This window comes from Sinocyclocheilus anshuiensis, unplaced genomic scaffold (assembly GCF_001515605.1).
Source record: "Sinocyclocheilus anshuiensis isolate Anshui unplaced genomic scaffold, SAMN03320099.WGS_v1.1 scaffold35, whole genome shotgun sequence".
NCBI classification, from domain to species: Eukaryota; Metazoa; Chordata; class Actinopteri; order Cypriniformes; family Cyprinidae; genus Sinocyclocheilus; species Sinocyclocheilus anshuiensis.
The window spans coordinates 1337139-1351888 of record NW_015552558.1 but is presented as its reverse complement, the minus strand read 5'-3'; the positions used below and the strand labels follow the sequence as shown (position 1 = coordinate 1351888).

General features: G+C 37.3%; 2 protein-coding genes across 2 annotated transcripts in view; both read left to right on the top strand.

The window, feature by feature from the left end:
* xrcc2 (X-ray repair complementing defective repair in Chinese hamster cells 2) overlaps positions 1 to 1730 on the top strand; it is a 5746-nt gene extending 4016 nt beyond the window's left edge. Inside the window, exon 3 of the mRNA XM_016455278.1 lies at positions 707 to 1730. Coding sequence (XP_016310764.1) covers positions 707 to 1500 — 794 coding nt within the window. The 3' untranslated portion in view covers positions 1501 to 1730. The remainder of the gene's footprint in view (positions 1 to 706) is intronic.
* Positions 1731 to 5187: 3457 nt separating this feature from the next.
* The window catches only part of LOC107664651 (histone-lysine N-methyltransferase 2C-like), an 88546-nt gene continuing 78983 nt past the window's right edge, over positions 5188 to 14750 (top strand). The window contains exon 1 of the mRNA XM_016455275.1: positions 5188 to 5719. The gene's annotated coding sequence lies outside the window, so the exon portion shown is untranslated. The remainder of the gene's footprint in view (positions 5720 to 14750) is intronic.

Below are 14750 nucleotides of genomic sequence, written 5' to 3'. Positions count from 1 at the left end.
GTGTGAATTATCAAAGACGCGATCTGAGGGAATCGCCGACATGTCGCTGACGCCCGCAAAATATTTGGCATGCTAAATATCTGCAGCTGTCGGCGATTCACAATCACACTGTGTGCAATGATTTCTGACATCGGCGATAATCTACAGCCAATGAGAGACCAAGATACAGGGCACAATTATATCATACAGAAACAAGCACAAACATTTGCTTGACCAGCCACAACATCAGCATAACAGTTACTGCTAAATTATTTACCACCAACTCTCTTTGCAGAACACCCAATCCCTGTTCCCTGCATCTCCCTCCTGCATAATCTCTTTTTCTTTTTCTGCTTGTAGCTGGAAATCAGCTCACAAACAATTTGCGGGCTATATATATCTTTTTTTAATAATTACAGTCTTGCTCGAGAACTCCGGTCTGATGCACGCGGGTTCTCGCGTTATTTCCTTATCACTTCTCGCGTGTGTTTTGCACGTTGTGAAACGTAGTTTGCGGACCAGACAGAACTGTCTGTGATTCTTCCTATTGTGAAGTCATGCAGTGTGAAACCCCCTGTCGCCGATCCATCGTGCAATGTGAACACAGCAGCAACTGAATGCTACCCCAGATAGTCACGCAGTGTGAAAACAACGACGATCCGACGAGTTTGAAAATCATGCAGTGTGAACTCGGCATAAGTCTTAATTCAGTTCTGCATCCATCCAGGTGACGTCGTGGAGTTTCATGGCTTGGAGGGCACAGGAAAGACAGAAACCTTGTACCACCTCATCACCCGCTGCATCATGACAGTCCAGAGTGGAGGTCTGGAGGTGGCGGTGGTCTTCGTTGACACTGACTACCACTTTGACATGCTGCGCTTAGTGAGCGTTCTGGAGGGGCGTTTGGCTGAAGGCTCTAAGGAGGGTGATGGCTCTGAAAACGAATCCGAGGAGAGGGTGCGTTCATGTCTGTGCAGGCTGTCTGTAGTGCACTGCAACAGCTCAGTACAGCTCCTCCTAACCCTACAGTACCTCGAAAACACCTTTTCCAGCCAGCCCTCCCTCGGCCTTCTGATCATCGACAGCATTTCTTCCTTCTACTGGGTGGACAGATTCAATGGCGGCGAGAGCACTGTTTGTCAGGAGGCTAACCTGAGAAAGTGTGCCGAGTTGCTGAACAGACTCCGCAGAAACTATGGCATTGTGATTTTTGCCACTACTCATGCCATAATGAGGAACTATGGATCTGATCCAGGGGTGTCAGAAGTGCCCGGCTCATCATCATCATCATCATCTCGCAGGTGGAGGTCAGCTGATAGCGCTACAGACTTTGACAAGCCCTACCTGTGTAAAGCATGGCAGAGAATAGTAACTCACAGGATGCTGTTCACTAAAAGTCATGTGTCAAAGGACCACAAGCAGGTTTTCTCCACAGCATGTACCAGCATAATGACCAAAGGTGTCAAAAGATGCTCGTTTCATGTCATGGAGGACGGTATTAAGTTTGTATGTGACAAGTGAGCATGTACTGAAATTCTCAGCACGGGACATATTTGCTTTTGGGTTGTCTCACAATTAGGAGGGCTACTTGGTGGACAAAAAAAAAATCTTACAATTTCCAATTATTGTCTGTCAGGGTTAAATGATCAATGCAATACTTTTTCTGTTTTCTTTACTAAAGAAATAATTGCAATGGACCATTAATACAGAAAACTATGTTGGTTTATGGTGTAGTTTAATGAAGACCTTATTGTATTCACTTTCCATGGAAAAATAAAAAAAAATGCATTTTTGTCACTTTTATTTATATAGCGCTTTATGCAATAGAGATTTTCAAAGTAACTTCACAATAATGTGGAAAATAAGCAAATCCGTGATGCAGACATATGAGATAAATTGACAATAGTGTCATTGATTCACTTCAGTTTAATAACAGTAAAGTTAATTGATTATGAAACAACTTCAATTCTGTTAAAAGCAGCTCAAGACAGTTCTGTTATTCAGCTCAAATCAATTAAATGACAGTATCAATGTTGCAAAATTGATGAATTATGAAAAACAAATTTGACTTGACTGCAAAAGACAGTGGCATTATTCAGTTCAGTTGAGTTTAAGATTTGTGTTCATCATCTGATTGTGTTAGTGCCATCAAATCAATAATAATACGTGTCTATATGGATGTAGAATACGTGGGGGACAAGTAGAGAAATAACATTAAGAATGAGAAGGAAATAAAACACAGAAGCTTTTGTGATTGTTCCATTCTTTTATCCAGTCAGCATACAGGCAGCTCTTAAGTATAACCATTAACATTAAAAGTAAAAAAAAACAAAAAAAAAACACTGTTCCTTTAAATAGATCAAGTGCACCTGCAGAGAGCCTAATGGTTGGCGTACAAGTTTGTTTACAAGAGGGAAAAAATAATAGACATAAAAGACCATAGTGCACACAAGTAAAGTGCAAAATCAAATCGGATGCCATTATGAAATAAAATAAATAAATAAAAAAGCCTATTAAAGTTAAATATTAAAACTTGTATAAATCTGTCTTGTTGACCATGGCCAGATCATCTGTGGGTCAAAAGCGTCCAGTTCTTCTTCTTTGATTTGACACACACAGAGCTCTATTTTTATTCACCAGCGGACAGCGACTGTGTGCACTTTGGCTCAGATATGGGCATGTCACGTTCCCACTGAGCTCTTTCAGGTAGTGCGAGGTGAACTCGGCTGCACACTCCTGGTTGTGTTTACAAAAGCGACAAATCTTATGGCACTTACCCTTGAAAGGGCTCCCTTCCTCCCATATCTGTAAGCATGCACTTTAAAAAAAAAAAAGGAAAGATTCAGTGGCTTAGTAAAGATCACAGTCAAGTTTATTACCTTAAAAATATCTGATTATCACATTGATTGAGTTGGACACACCTAAATAAATGCCTAAAAATCCAACTGTTAATTTTGTCTAAGTTTACAGTTATATTTAGCAAACAAAAAAAAAAAAATCTAATAAGTATGACTAAATTAAATTTGTACCAAGGGGGCATTACCCCACAGGTGGGGTAATGCCCCCATGGGTGGGGTAAAATGCCCCCTGTCTTACAAAGCAGTTTGCTTTATACATTTACAGCAGAATCAGAGTACAGGCAGTTTTAGCTTAAAAATAAAAAGATAATAGTCAATAATTATGAATTACAAAATTATAACAGCCTGTTCGAAAAATATTGTTTGCTGATGCTAACTAGCTAGCTAACTAACTACCTGATGCTAACTTGAGGTAGCCTACTTTTTAAATATAAAATCCAAATATTTTTATTCAACCAACTAGTTAATATACATTTGATAGTAAAACAAAGGATTTGATGTTCAGAACAGAGTAACTACAGTAATTAAGCTATGCCCCCGGGGTTAGTTTACCCCACAAATATGAAAATATAATTATATTTTTCTTAAATAACATGTACTCCCTATCTACAGGCCTTACTATTCTCATATCATATACAACCGATGTTCTACAAAGTCTACAAGAAAAAAAAATCTTGACTTTATCTAGTGGTTATTTTGGGAAAAACAGTAGGGGGCGTTTTACCCCACTTTTCCCTGTATGAGACCTTTTGGAATATCAGTCACAGCATGTTTCAGATGAATAATAATAAAAATAATAAAACGTGACTTTTTACGGGCCGTGTGCATAAAGCATGACACCAAGGCTATGCAATTCTATGATTACATTTTTTTTTCCTTCCCAAGACCACCCACATAATACGTTCCCACCAATTATGAGACAAGTGTCTCATCAGACTGAAGCCCTGTACATCCTCTCATTAGTCAGTGGGGTGCTTTAAAAATAATTCTCTGTGAACTGGGTGAATACTACGCAATTTGCATTTAGCTTTAGCACTTCATCAGCTAACAAAAAAAGAATAATTAGGCCACAAATGGGTTGTTTTTACACAGGAAAAAACTAGGGGGAACTTTATTCAGCCTTAAAGTGGCTAAAATGGACATAATTAGAGAATTTTATTGTCATGCCAAATAGGTGTGTGTGTGTGTGTGTGTGTGTGTGTGTGTGTGTGTGTGTGTGTGTGTGTGTGTGTGCGCGTGCGTGTGTGCAAAGGTCCTAATTGCTGTTATTTATACATTTTTATTTTATGTTAGAGGCAGAAAGGGGTCATCTATAGGCTAGAGAATATGTATTGAAAAATTAGCCCTTAAAAATCCCTGAAGTGTTTGTTATTGAAAACAATCAATTTTGTTGTTAAACACTGAGGACACCCTTTTGTAACCAGTCCCATGCACAAGCTCTCACACACACAGTGTGGATCATTCAGTGAGGGAAAGAGGAAACGTGTCGAAGCAGAGCGATGAAAGCATCAGTGAGACACTGTCTTTCAAACACTGGTGCTTCTTTCAGGCCAAGAAGCTCATTTCCTCTTGCACCTGGACTGCTTTGGACATCTTCCCTAGAATCCTTGACCTTTAATGAGCCCCTTTTTATTAGGAAAATAGAACACAGAATTACCAATGTACTAATGAAACACTTCTTTTATGTGTTTTATTCTTTTATCTTTGGTTTATTTTCTGTAGTTACAATAAAAGTTGTAAATAACTGAGATGGAATAGTGTGCATTTATTTGCTGCTTTGTTGAATTTGTCTACATTGCTTGTAAAGAAACAAAAGACTTCATCTGCTTAAAGAAAAAAAATGAAACAGGACACTGGAATTGGACATTTGTGAGCTTGTGATAATTACTGCTTGGTTTATGTCATCAAAATCATGTAAATGTTTTGTGTCTCTCTCTTTTTTTCATTTTGCCATAATAATATTCTTCAACGTATGTGGATATTTTTTGTGTGACCTCTTCTTTATTGTTGTCGTATGCTTTTATTTATTTTAAGTATGTATTTAGAATAGTGTAGTGTAATAGTGGTGGGGTGATAGTGTATATATAATAGAAATTAAAAGAAAGAAAGAAATGCACTGGTAACTTTACACGTGTAAATAAATGTATCCTATATGCAAACTATTAACAAAGAGAAATAAAAAGTTTACTTTGTACTAAAACAAACAAACATATACTAATATTTGGTAATTTGCTGGGGTGTTTTAGAATGCTAAATTCTCGGACAATTTAGAAATATAATGTAATAACTGAAAATATGTGCTGAAAGATGATGAAAGAGTCTGAGTTAAGTAATACTGACTTTGTCCGCCGATAGGCGACATGAACTCAATCCAGCTCAATTTCCAGAGTCTTCTTCCGCGTTTTACCGTCCACCGCTGACGACTGAGAAGACTTTTTACCTTGAGTATGTCCCTATGTATCGCTCCGCAGGGTCGGTGAGACTTTTTAAAAATATCTCCATGCCGTTTTAAAGCGAAATAACTTCTATCTTTAGCACATCACACGTCATATATTCGGTTTGTAAATGTTCTGTAAGAGTTGTGCGCAATTTAATACTAACACTGTCTTAAACGTTAAAGTGGGTCTATTTGTCCGTTGCAGTGACAGGCAGTGTTTCGGTCTCTCTTAAACATGGCCACCATGATGGAGTAAACGCTACAACTTTAAAATTCATATAATCGAGGAAAACTATGCTTCTTTCACCCAAATGAGGAATGTTTCGACCTGAAATATCGTACCAAGCGCCTAATCCACATGAGAGCTTTGGGAAAAGTTTCTTGGATTACATTCTGAATTAAGTTGGCTGGAAACTGGAAAGGAAAAAAGAATTGCATCAATTCCGTAAGCATTAGCTACGCTTCATCATTCCTCACGCTTTCCGCCGTATTGATTTGTTTATATGTTGGTGTTTGTAGTTTATGTTTTGGCGAAAGGTGCGAAATTTTGATGTTTGAAGTGGAACGCAAGTGTTATTTGGGTTTTCATCGGAAAGTGGCGATAGTTGCAGCCTGTGTGAGTGTGAAGAGTAACATTGAAGCATTCTAATGACAGATTATAAAGTCTGAGAGCGCGCATGTATCATTCAGCGGCTATACGTCTTGGTTTGACCGAGGTCTTTAACTAATGACAGATTACTCCCTAACCTTCAGAATAAACGAAAGGGTTGTATTTCGTATCGGACTGTAAAGGACAACGAGGAAGTAACGAGAAAATATCTATCTGGTTATAAAATAAGTTTGTATGCCGTTGGTTTCAGTCCAGAAGAGTAGTGTGGCCCGACGTTGTTTAGGTCCAGCCATCTTACTCCAGTCAAGTTAAGAGCTAGGCTACTAAACCAACTAGTTTCCCTCAACCCAGACTTTATCCTCAGGGCTAACCTGCTGCTTTAAAATGCTGATTGCATAACTGGGGATTCTAAATTCCTTAGTTGTGAGAGATTTAATCAAGTTATTACGATATAGATATACTTTTCCAGCTTGTAAGGGTTAGCTGACATGACATGTCAGGCATTGACAGCAGTGTGACGTGTTATACGGCGTCGATAACTACTATTTTCTCTTTCATGAACATAGTTGGAAGTTTTTAAGGAGCTCATATTCGTTGAGGGACTATATGTTTTGGTATTTTTTCTTTAAAACCAATTTTGTCCTTTTTTACGAAATTGCGTTACCTTTTATTTATACTATACAGTTCATGTATTGTATTTCTAGGCATGGTAAATAAGGTTGTATTTGTCATCCACCCAAAGACTCTTTAAGACTATGTTTGGAATGGCTTACTTTTTACTGTGCACATTATTCATATTTTCTGTATGAAATGAATACCTTAGATGGCTTTATTGTTGTATATTGTGCATTTTGGCAGAGCACAATATGTGCAAAACTGTATGACAGAATGCACCTTGCATTTCCAATGTGATTATTTAATCTTTTCTTCACTCATTATTTGACCAGACTACCTAATATCTACAGTTAAACACACACACACACATATATATATATATATATATATATTATACACCCCCCACTTGCTGCCATATGGATGGTGACTATTAAGATAACTAGTACAAAAAATAGTGCACAGTATTTAGAAAGCTATTTCCATTTTGAGGATTGCCTATCTATCCGCTGTTTCTGCAGCTCTGCTGAACGATTCTCATAATAGTAGGAGACCAATTTTCACTTTAAGTGGTTTAATGAGACACATGAGAATTTGTTGAGTTCAGTTGCTTCAATGGCAGCCTCTCCAGAGGAGTTCAGATCTGACCTATTCTTCACAATCCACCACAGTGAAGCAGCTTGGCTTTAGAGAATCTGCTCACATGCAAACACTGTTTGGGAAAATGGACTGGAAAGCAAAAGTTTTTAAATAACCTACCAAGTTTTTGTGCTTAAAGTTACTGCCAAATTATACAAGTGTGCTTGTTTGAATTTAGAATCACATGGCGGAGAATGACCATCATATTTTCTGCAGTAACACTTGCAGCGAATGTAGTTATCATGATGTTGTTTTCATAACAAGTCCTGCGGTACCTGGTTGTTGTCTGGTGTTACATGCATTCAGTGATCATTGACACCAGAAGCCCTCTGGTTTGGGCTGCTTAATGTCCAGTCCCTCAATTGGGGCTGTGCTGTTGAGTTTCAAGTTGCTATTTCGTCACATTTGTCTTAGTGAGAAGTTACTGAGACTAGTATCTGGTGAAGGATTGACTTGCCCTAGCATGCTCAGTTTACTGTAATCTACCAGTGTTATCTGCGAAGTCTGAATCCACTAGAGCTGTGTTTGCTGTGGCAAGAGTGCTGTCACTATTTCTCATGGCACTTCATTGTGTAATCCATGTTATGCTGGCCTTTTCTTTTCTTTTAAATGTAAAGGCTTTCATGTTGCTGCCTTGTAGTACACTACACTACAATATACAATATATTGTTCAATATACAATGCAGACAAATGTTTGGAATAATTATTATTATCTTTTCAAAATAAATAATGTTATTATTATTATTAGTGCTATTATTAAATGTTATTTCAATTTAAAATAACTGTTTTGTATTTGAATCTGTTTTCAAATGTAATTTATTCCAGTGATGGCAAAGCTGAAATTTCCAATTCCAATCATTATTCCAATCTTAAGCGTCACATGATTTCTCAGAAATCATTGTAATATGCTAATTTGGTGCTTAGTTAGTATCGGTATTCAATTGTTAATAATGGTTCTCATTATTGTCAATGGTGAAATCATGATACTTTTTTTTTTCAGATTTCTTTAATGAATAGAAAAATTATTTGAATTTTAAAAAAAAAACGTTATATATCTGTACTGTCACTTTAGACCAGTTTAATGGATCCTTGCTAAATAAAAGTATTAATTTCTTTAAAAAAGTTACTTATCTCAAACCTTTGAAAGGTAGTGTATCACTGTTTCCACCCCAAAAAAAATGCATTGATAATAATAATAATAATAATAATAATAATAAAGGATGTTTCTTGAGCACCAAACCAACATATTAGGTGTGTTCGACTTAACGCAGCGCTGCGCAGATCGATCAAATTCTGACTTAAAGCAGTGCATGCCGGTAAGAAATTTTGTCCGACTTGAGACGGCATCGACGCCTAGAGGTGACTAGAGGTCGACCGATTGATCGGCATGCCGATTGATCGGCCGATTTTTGGCATTTTTTAATTAATCGGCATCGGCCGATTGTGCTGCAAATTAGGCCGATTTATAGGCAGGCGCATCTGCGGGCAGCTAAGCGTTGTTGCGGAACACCGGAGAATCTCTCTCTGGCTGCGTGAGAGACGGAGCAACTCTGTTGCTCGTAATTACGCTTTCGAAGCGGTCTGTTTTGCCCTGCCATCATTAGCTGAAGCTGTGTGTGAACAAGAAGCGGCTGCAGAGTTGCTCCGTCTCTCACGCAGCCAGAGAGAGATTCTCCGGTGTTCCGCAACAACGCTCATGTGACCATGTGACATTGAAGACTGGAGTAATAGCTGCTGAAAATTCAGCTTTGTATCACAGGAATAAATTACATTTGAACATGTATATTAAAATAGACAAAGTTATTTTAGATTGTAATAATATTTCATAATATTAGTGTTTTTACTGAATTATAAATAAGAGAACATAAGAGACTTTATTTCAACAACATGAGAAAAAAAAAACTGGTGTTCCAGACTTTTAACCGGTAGTGTAAATACTGATGAATATATATATTTTTTTGACACAACGGGGTTTCCAGTTTCTATGTGGGGATTTGTACTGACCGCTCTCTGCCGTAGTCCTCCGTAAATTCTGATATAATAAAGTCCATAATCTGATTGTGATTGTATTAACATACGCGTGTGTGCTAGAAGTCTTGTCCTCCTCTTGTCACCCTGCAACTGTCTGGTTCATGGATCCGATTTATGGACTGAAACAGATGGTTATATCATTAACACTGTAATCATGACACATTTTCCAGCAAATATATGACAGACCGAGTCCCATGTGGCTCCGTTGTGTAATTAGATGCCGAATAATTAGGCAATCACCAATGTTCATCCCCACAAAAATGTATTTGGACTTTTCATTCCAAAAATAAATAAATAAAAAATAGTTAATAAAGAACACTGAAAAATTGGGTTCAGTGAGGCACCTATACAGTGGGAGGCAATGGGGCCAATTAGTAAACTTTAAACTGCTCACTGTTTCAATAGTGTAGCCAATATATATGTAAACAACATTTATGTTAAAATTATTTTAGTGTTGAAAGATCACTTACTAGCGTTTTATGTGTAAAGTTATGTCAAATTTTACACATTTTTTTGCTATGACAACATAACACAGTAAACACTGTTAAACATTGTTTTAAACATATATACAGCTCCAATAATGTGTAAGTGTTAAGAAAGGAGTTTAAATGCTTGAATACATTTTAAACTTCTCATTTCTGCCTTTGTACCCTCTAAAATGGACCCCACTCACTTCCATTGTGACTGCCTTACTGTAACCTCAGTTTTTACTTCTTAAAAAAAAAAAGGATGGAAAAGCCGAAATAAATGTTTGTGGTAATCAACATCATGCATGAACCCCAAATGCTGTCTTTTGAGCTTGATTTGTATTGAACCAGTAATATTCTTTTAAAGAAATAATTGAACACCTATAATAATATAGGTGTCATTCTGTCATCATCCTGTCATCATTCACACTTCTGCTTATACACTCTAAAAAATGCTGGGTTAAATACAACCCAGTGCTGGGTAAAATAGGGACAAACCCAGCAATTGGGTTGTTTTGACCCAGCGGTTGGGTTAAATGTTTAACCCAACCTACTGGGTATTAACCCAACCGCTGTGTCAAAACAACCCAATTGCTGGGTTTGTCCCTATTTTACCCAGCACTGGGTTGTATTTAACCCAGCATTTTTTAGAGTGTAGTTATATGGACCACTTTCATTGTCCTTTGTAGTGCTTGATGGTGTAAGACACCATCTACCTGTCTTTTATTAAAAGTAAATGCAAGTAAATTATTTTTTGATTTGAGAATTGAGAGCTTGTGTGCCTGCTGCTTGCGTGCCTGTTTATAAGCCTTCAACTTTAATGTCACAAGTTTATCATGTGACTTCTCTTTATCACGTGGGACTGGATGTATGGCACTGTTTGAAAGGTTTATCAGTATAATTACATTAATTTGAAGTGATAATGTGTTGTGAATTCTAGAAATGAGGATAGGGAAATGTCTTGAACAATGATTGAGCAATACCAAAGTATATTGCACAAAAATGGTTAACGTTGAAAATGGGAGGAACTACTCAATATGATAGTTTGTCAGGATTTGTGCTTTGCAGTTTTGTAGTTCACCTGGCCATTGAACATAATGCCAGTTAACTCGCATGATTTGAAGCTTTCCCATCAAATCCTGCAAAACTTAAACTTGCAACAATTACCCTCAAATCTTAATAACTTGCAAACCTTAACATTTTGTACACAACAATATGTATAACTAGATTTAAAACATTTTCTATAGATTCATTGACTGGGGCTCCAGACAAAAGTTCTTTAGATCCTTTAGCTCCTAAATGAAATTTTTTTTTAGTTGACAAATGTATTTAGGCTATATCAGATTTAGGCTATATCATTATTTTTCCCTATTTGTCTCATCCATGATTGCTTGCTCAAATGTAAGTTGCAAGGCTCACAAACTTTTGTATAATGTGATTCATTTTAGGAAGAGTAAGAATTATGTATGCAACTTAACAACTGGATGTAGCAATTTTGCACTTGGATGAGTTGTCTTGCACAGTAAGCATCTCACACCACCTCCTGATTTGGTGTAAGTGATCAGTTGCTATCTGTTGCAGTTGCATTTTTTGTAGAGCAGGGGTGCCCAATCCTGAAGGGCCAGCGTTCTGCAGAGTGTTCAGGCGAACCCGGTAAACTCAATTTCTGACTCAACAATCTGCCCCAACACACTTTTCTGAAAGTTTCTAGTAATCCTGAAGACTTGGATCAGGTGTGTTTCATTAGGATTGGAGCTAAACCACAAGATAATAGCCCTCTAAAAGATGGATTAGACACCCCTTGTTGTAGGGCATTTATACTTGGTCTTTTCATGGTTGGGTGGTTAAACAATGAGTAAAAACAAAATAAATACATCAAATAAATAAATAATAATAATAAAAAATGCAAAAAAAAAAAGCACATATTTGATATTCTGCTTTCTAGATTTACCTTCATTGTCTATGGGATTTTTTTCTTAGGGTGAAAAAAATGCAGGTCTAATAACTTCGGTAATTCACTTCTCCTAAACAAGCCACACTATTTGTGGTATCATAGATGACTTTAGCTCAAGTGATGAAGTTTACTATTTAAGGTTAGGGGTTCAGATCAAACTAAGCAAACTCCACTAACAAATCCATTCCTGGTTCCAGTGCTTTTGCCAAGGAGATCTTTTTTGAGATCTTTACGACCATTTGTCACCCTTTTTACTCCATTCCACAAGTAAGCATTGCTTTAATGTCTGTTTGCATATTGATCCCATTGATCGAGCTTAATGTAGTTGACAGAGATCTTTAATTGATTAGTTACTAACAAAGTGGAACGAGAGAGTGTGTAGTATTTAATCTAGGGCTGGGCGATATAGCTAAAAAATATATCAATGATATATGTTTCATATCGTTCGGTATCGATAATTATTGACATATAATTTTTTTTTTTATTTAACCACTGTATTTTTAATTTGCCCACTTTATTAAGACAAACAACAAATATATATATTATTTAATTCGCGTATCGTTTTTTTAAACGTTAAAACTGTTTTCACTTTGCATTACTTTCTTTGCATCTCTTGCATATGAGACGCGAGTGCAGCAGTCATATTTGTCCGTCTAAAAATGTGCTGAATATGCGTTCTGTGTGAATGGCTTGGTTTCGGTTTTAACCTATCAAGATTTTCTCCGCATTGAGCTACTATATTTCTCTAATATTTTGAACGAATAACACAGCAACGGAGCGTCTCGTGGGCTAGACTAACAAAACATTAAACTGCAACGTCACTTACATCATCATCACTGCATCTCGCGAGCCACTGATGACGCTCCCTGACGCACTCCTAACATTCGATTGTACTATTTTTGTTATCGAACATTTTTTATATCGTTATCGATGAAGGTGTACCGTCGACAAATATCGATACCGTTTTATCGCACAGGCCTGATTTAATCATGACTGTTTTAGTGAGACAAAACATTTGGAGTGTATTGTGCTGATGGTGTGTGAGCCATTTTTTTAAAGTCATCGTTCTTAGAACTGTTGACAGTTGTACATTTTTACTGTTCATAGGTGAAGTAATAAAAAGCTTTTACAGACTAATTAGGCCATATCCATAATAGCCATCACAGTTTTATTGTAAGTGTAAAGTGTGCTGTTTCAACACTGATTCTTTCCAGGAAAAAGTCTAGGTAAGTAGTGCTTGGCCGATATAAGCTTTTGGCCTTTGCACTGGAGAGGACAGATTTTGTTTCATGTTGGTGCACATGTTATGATAACCTGCACATGTTCTTAAAAATTTACCCTCGTAGACGTTTTGGTACTTCACCGTACTCCCAAAGTCTAAAGCTGTTAAGTTGCTAATTATAAACGTTGGCATAAGCTGGCAGGATACTAGATGCTGGCTTTTGTGTACATGCAGGGCTCGAAATTAACTTTTTTACTTGGTAGCACTGGTGCTCCCAACTTCAAAAAGTTAGGAGGCAGCTAGGGGTGTGCGATATTGACAAAAAATTATATCTCGATATTTTCTGGGATTTTATCGATAACAATAATTTGAAAAAAAGAGTGTTACTGTGTTGATATCTTAAGGACTACAGTGGACAGCTGACTCCTACATTTTTTAATATTCATATTCTGTGTGGTGGTCAGTTCACAGCAGTGACAGAAATGAATCTTTTCCAATACCTGCAAACTCCGTCCCACAGGCTTTACAGTGAACGCAGTGCATAGAACCATTTTCATAGCGGAGCCACTAGAAGTCTTTCAACCACTCTCTCCGAAAACTGTACGCCTTCTATTCGGCTGGTGGATCAACATTCACCACATGATCGCTATCACCAGCACCATTATTTGTAACTTTAGGTGGTTCACAAAAGAAATCTGTCAGTGTTTCTTTTTTATTTTCTCTCTTCTTCAGCCTTTTTCATTCCCCGCGGTAGTTAGCTCCCTGTCACCTGACAGCGGAAAGCAGTGACTGAGTGATTGACAGCTAATATTAACCAATCTAAAATCTGCATTAAAGTTAAAAATGTAAAGATGAAGTTTAATTTTGTTATGTAGCCTAACGTTTCATAGAACGGCAGACAGGTCACCGTATCAACACTCAGAAGGCACATACTCTGAACGTTTTTAGAGAAATGAAAACGGGTCGCACGACAACAATTATATGCACTCGCACAAATGCTCCCAAATATATTTTGAGGTCGCACAGATTAAATTTCGGGAGCATGTGCGACCAAAATGGTCGCAATTTCGAGCCTTGACATGCTATATTTAGCAACTTCATCCCTGGTGTTTGCACCTGTTATCATCTTTATTGCATTGCATAATTCACGTAATAAACTCACGAATGTGACATTTACATTTACACGTATCCCATGGGTATGTGGTGATAAATGAGAACAGCTGGGAAAAGATGTGTGTTTTATTTGATGGTCACATTTAGTCTAGTCTTTTAAATAGTCTGTTTTTTTCAAATTTCAAAAATCTTCAAACTGAATAATAATTCTAATTGTATTTGGGAGGTTTGGTAAGGAGTTAATGGGTTAAGGATTTAATGAGTTAATATGTAAGTTAATAACTCAAGTCAGTCTAAAAAAAGTGACAACACATTAACACACTGACATAGTAAGTGATGAATGTGGTTATGAATTCAGAGACCATTTGTGATGAGATCACCTGAGATGATGTTAATGCCTGTTTAGCAGCACCTGTGGTATAGCGTAAATCTCATCAACACCAGTTTGTTCCCTCTTCAATAATATCCTCTGCTTCTCAATCGGGCTCAAACTGATAAGCGATATTTACGACGCCGTTGTTTACAATACAACCGGAGCACATGACGCTGAGGTGAGGGGCGGGATGCGACTGCACCCCATAAACACAATCAAGCCTAGAAAAAAAACAGTGAACCACCCCTTTAAAGTGAACGTTTGGTGATTAGATTAACGGTTATTTGCATTATAACACGGCGTCAGGCTGTGACGCCAAGTTGCTTCAAGCGCATCTTTCTGCACACCGGATGCGCACATTGTAAGCGCTTCGTGCTCATAGACTGTATAAAAACAGTTCGTGCTGCACTGTATTTGTTTTGTCCTATCGTATCTATCATATGTTGTTGCCTTAT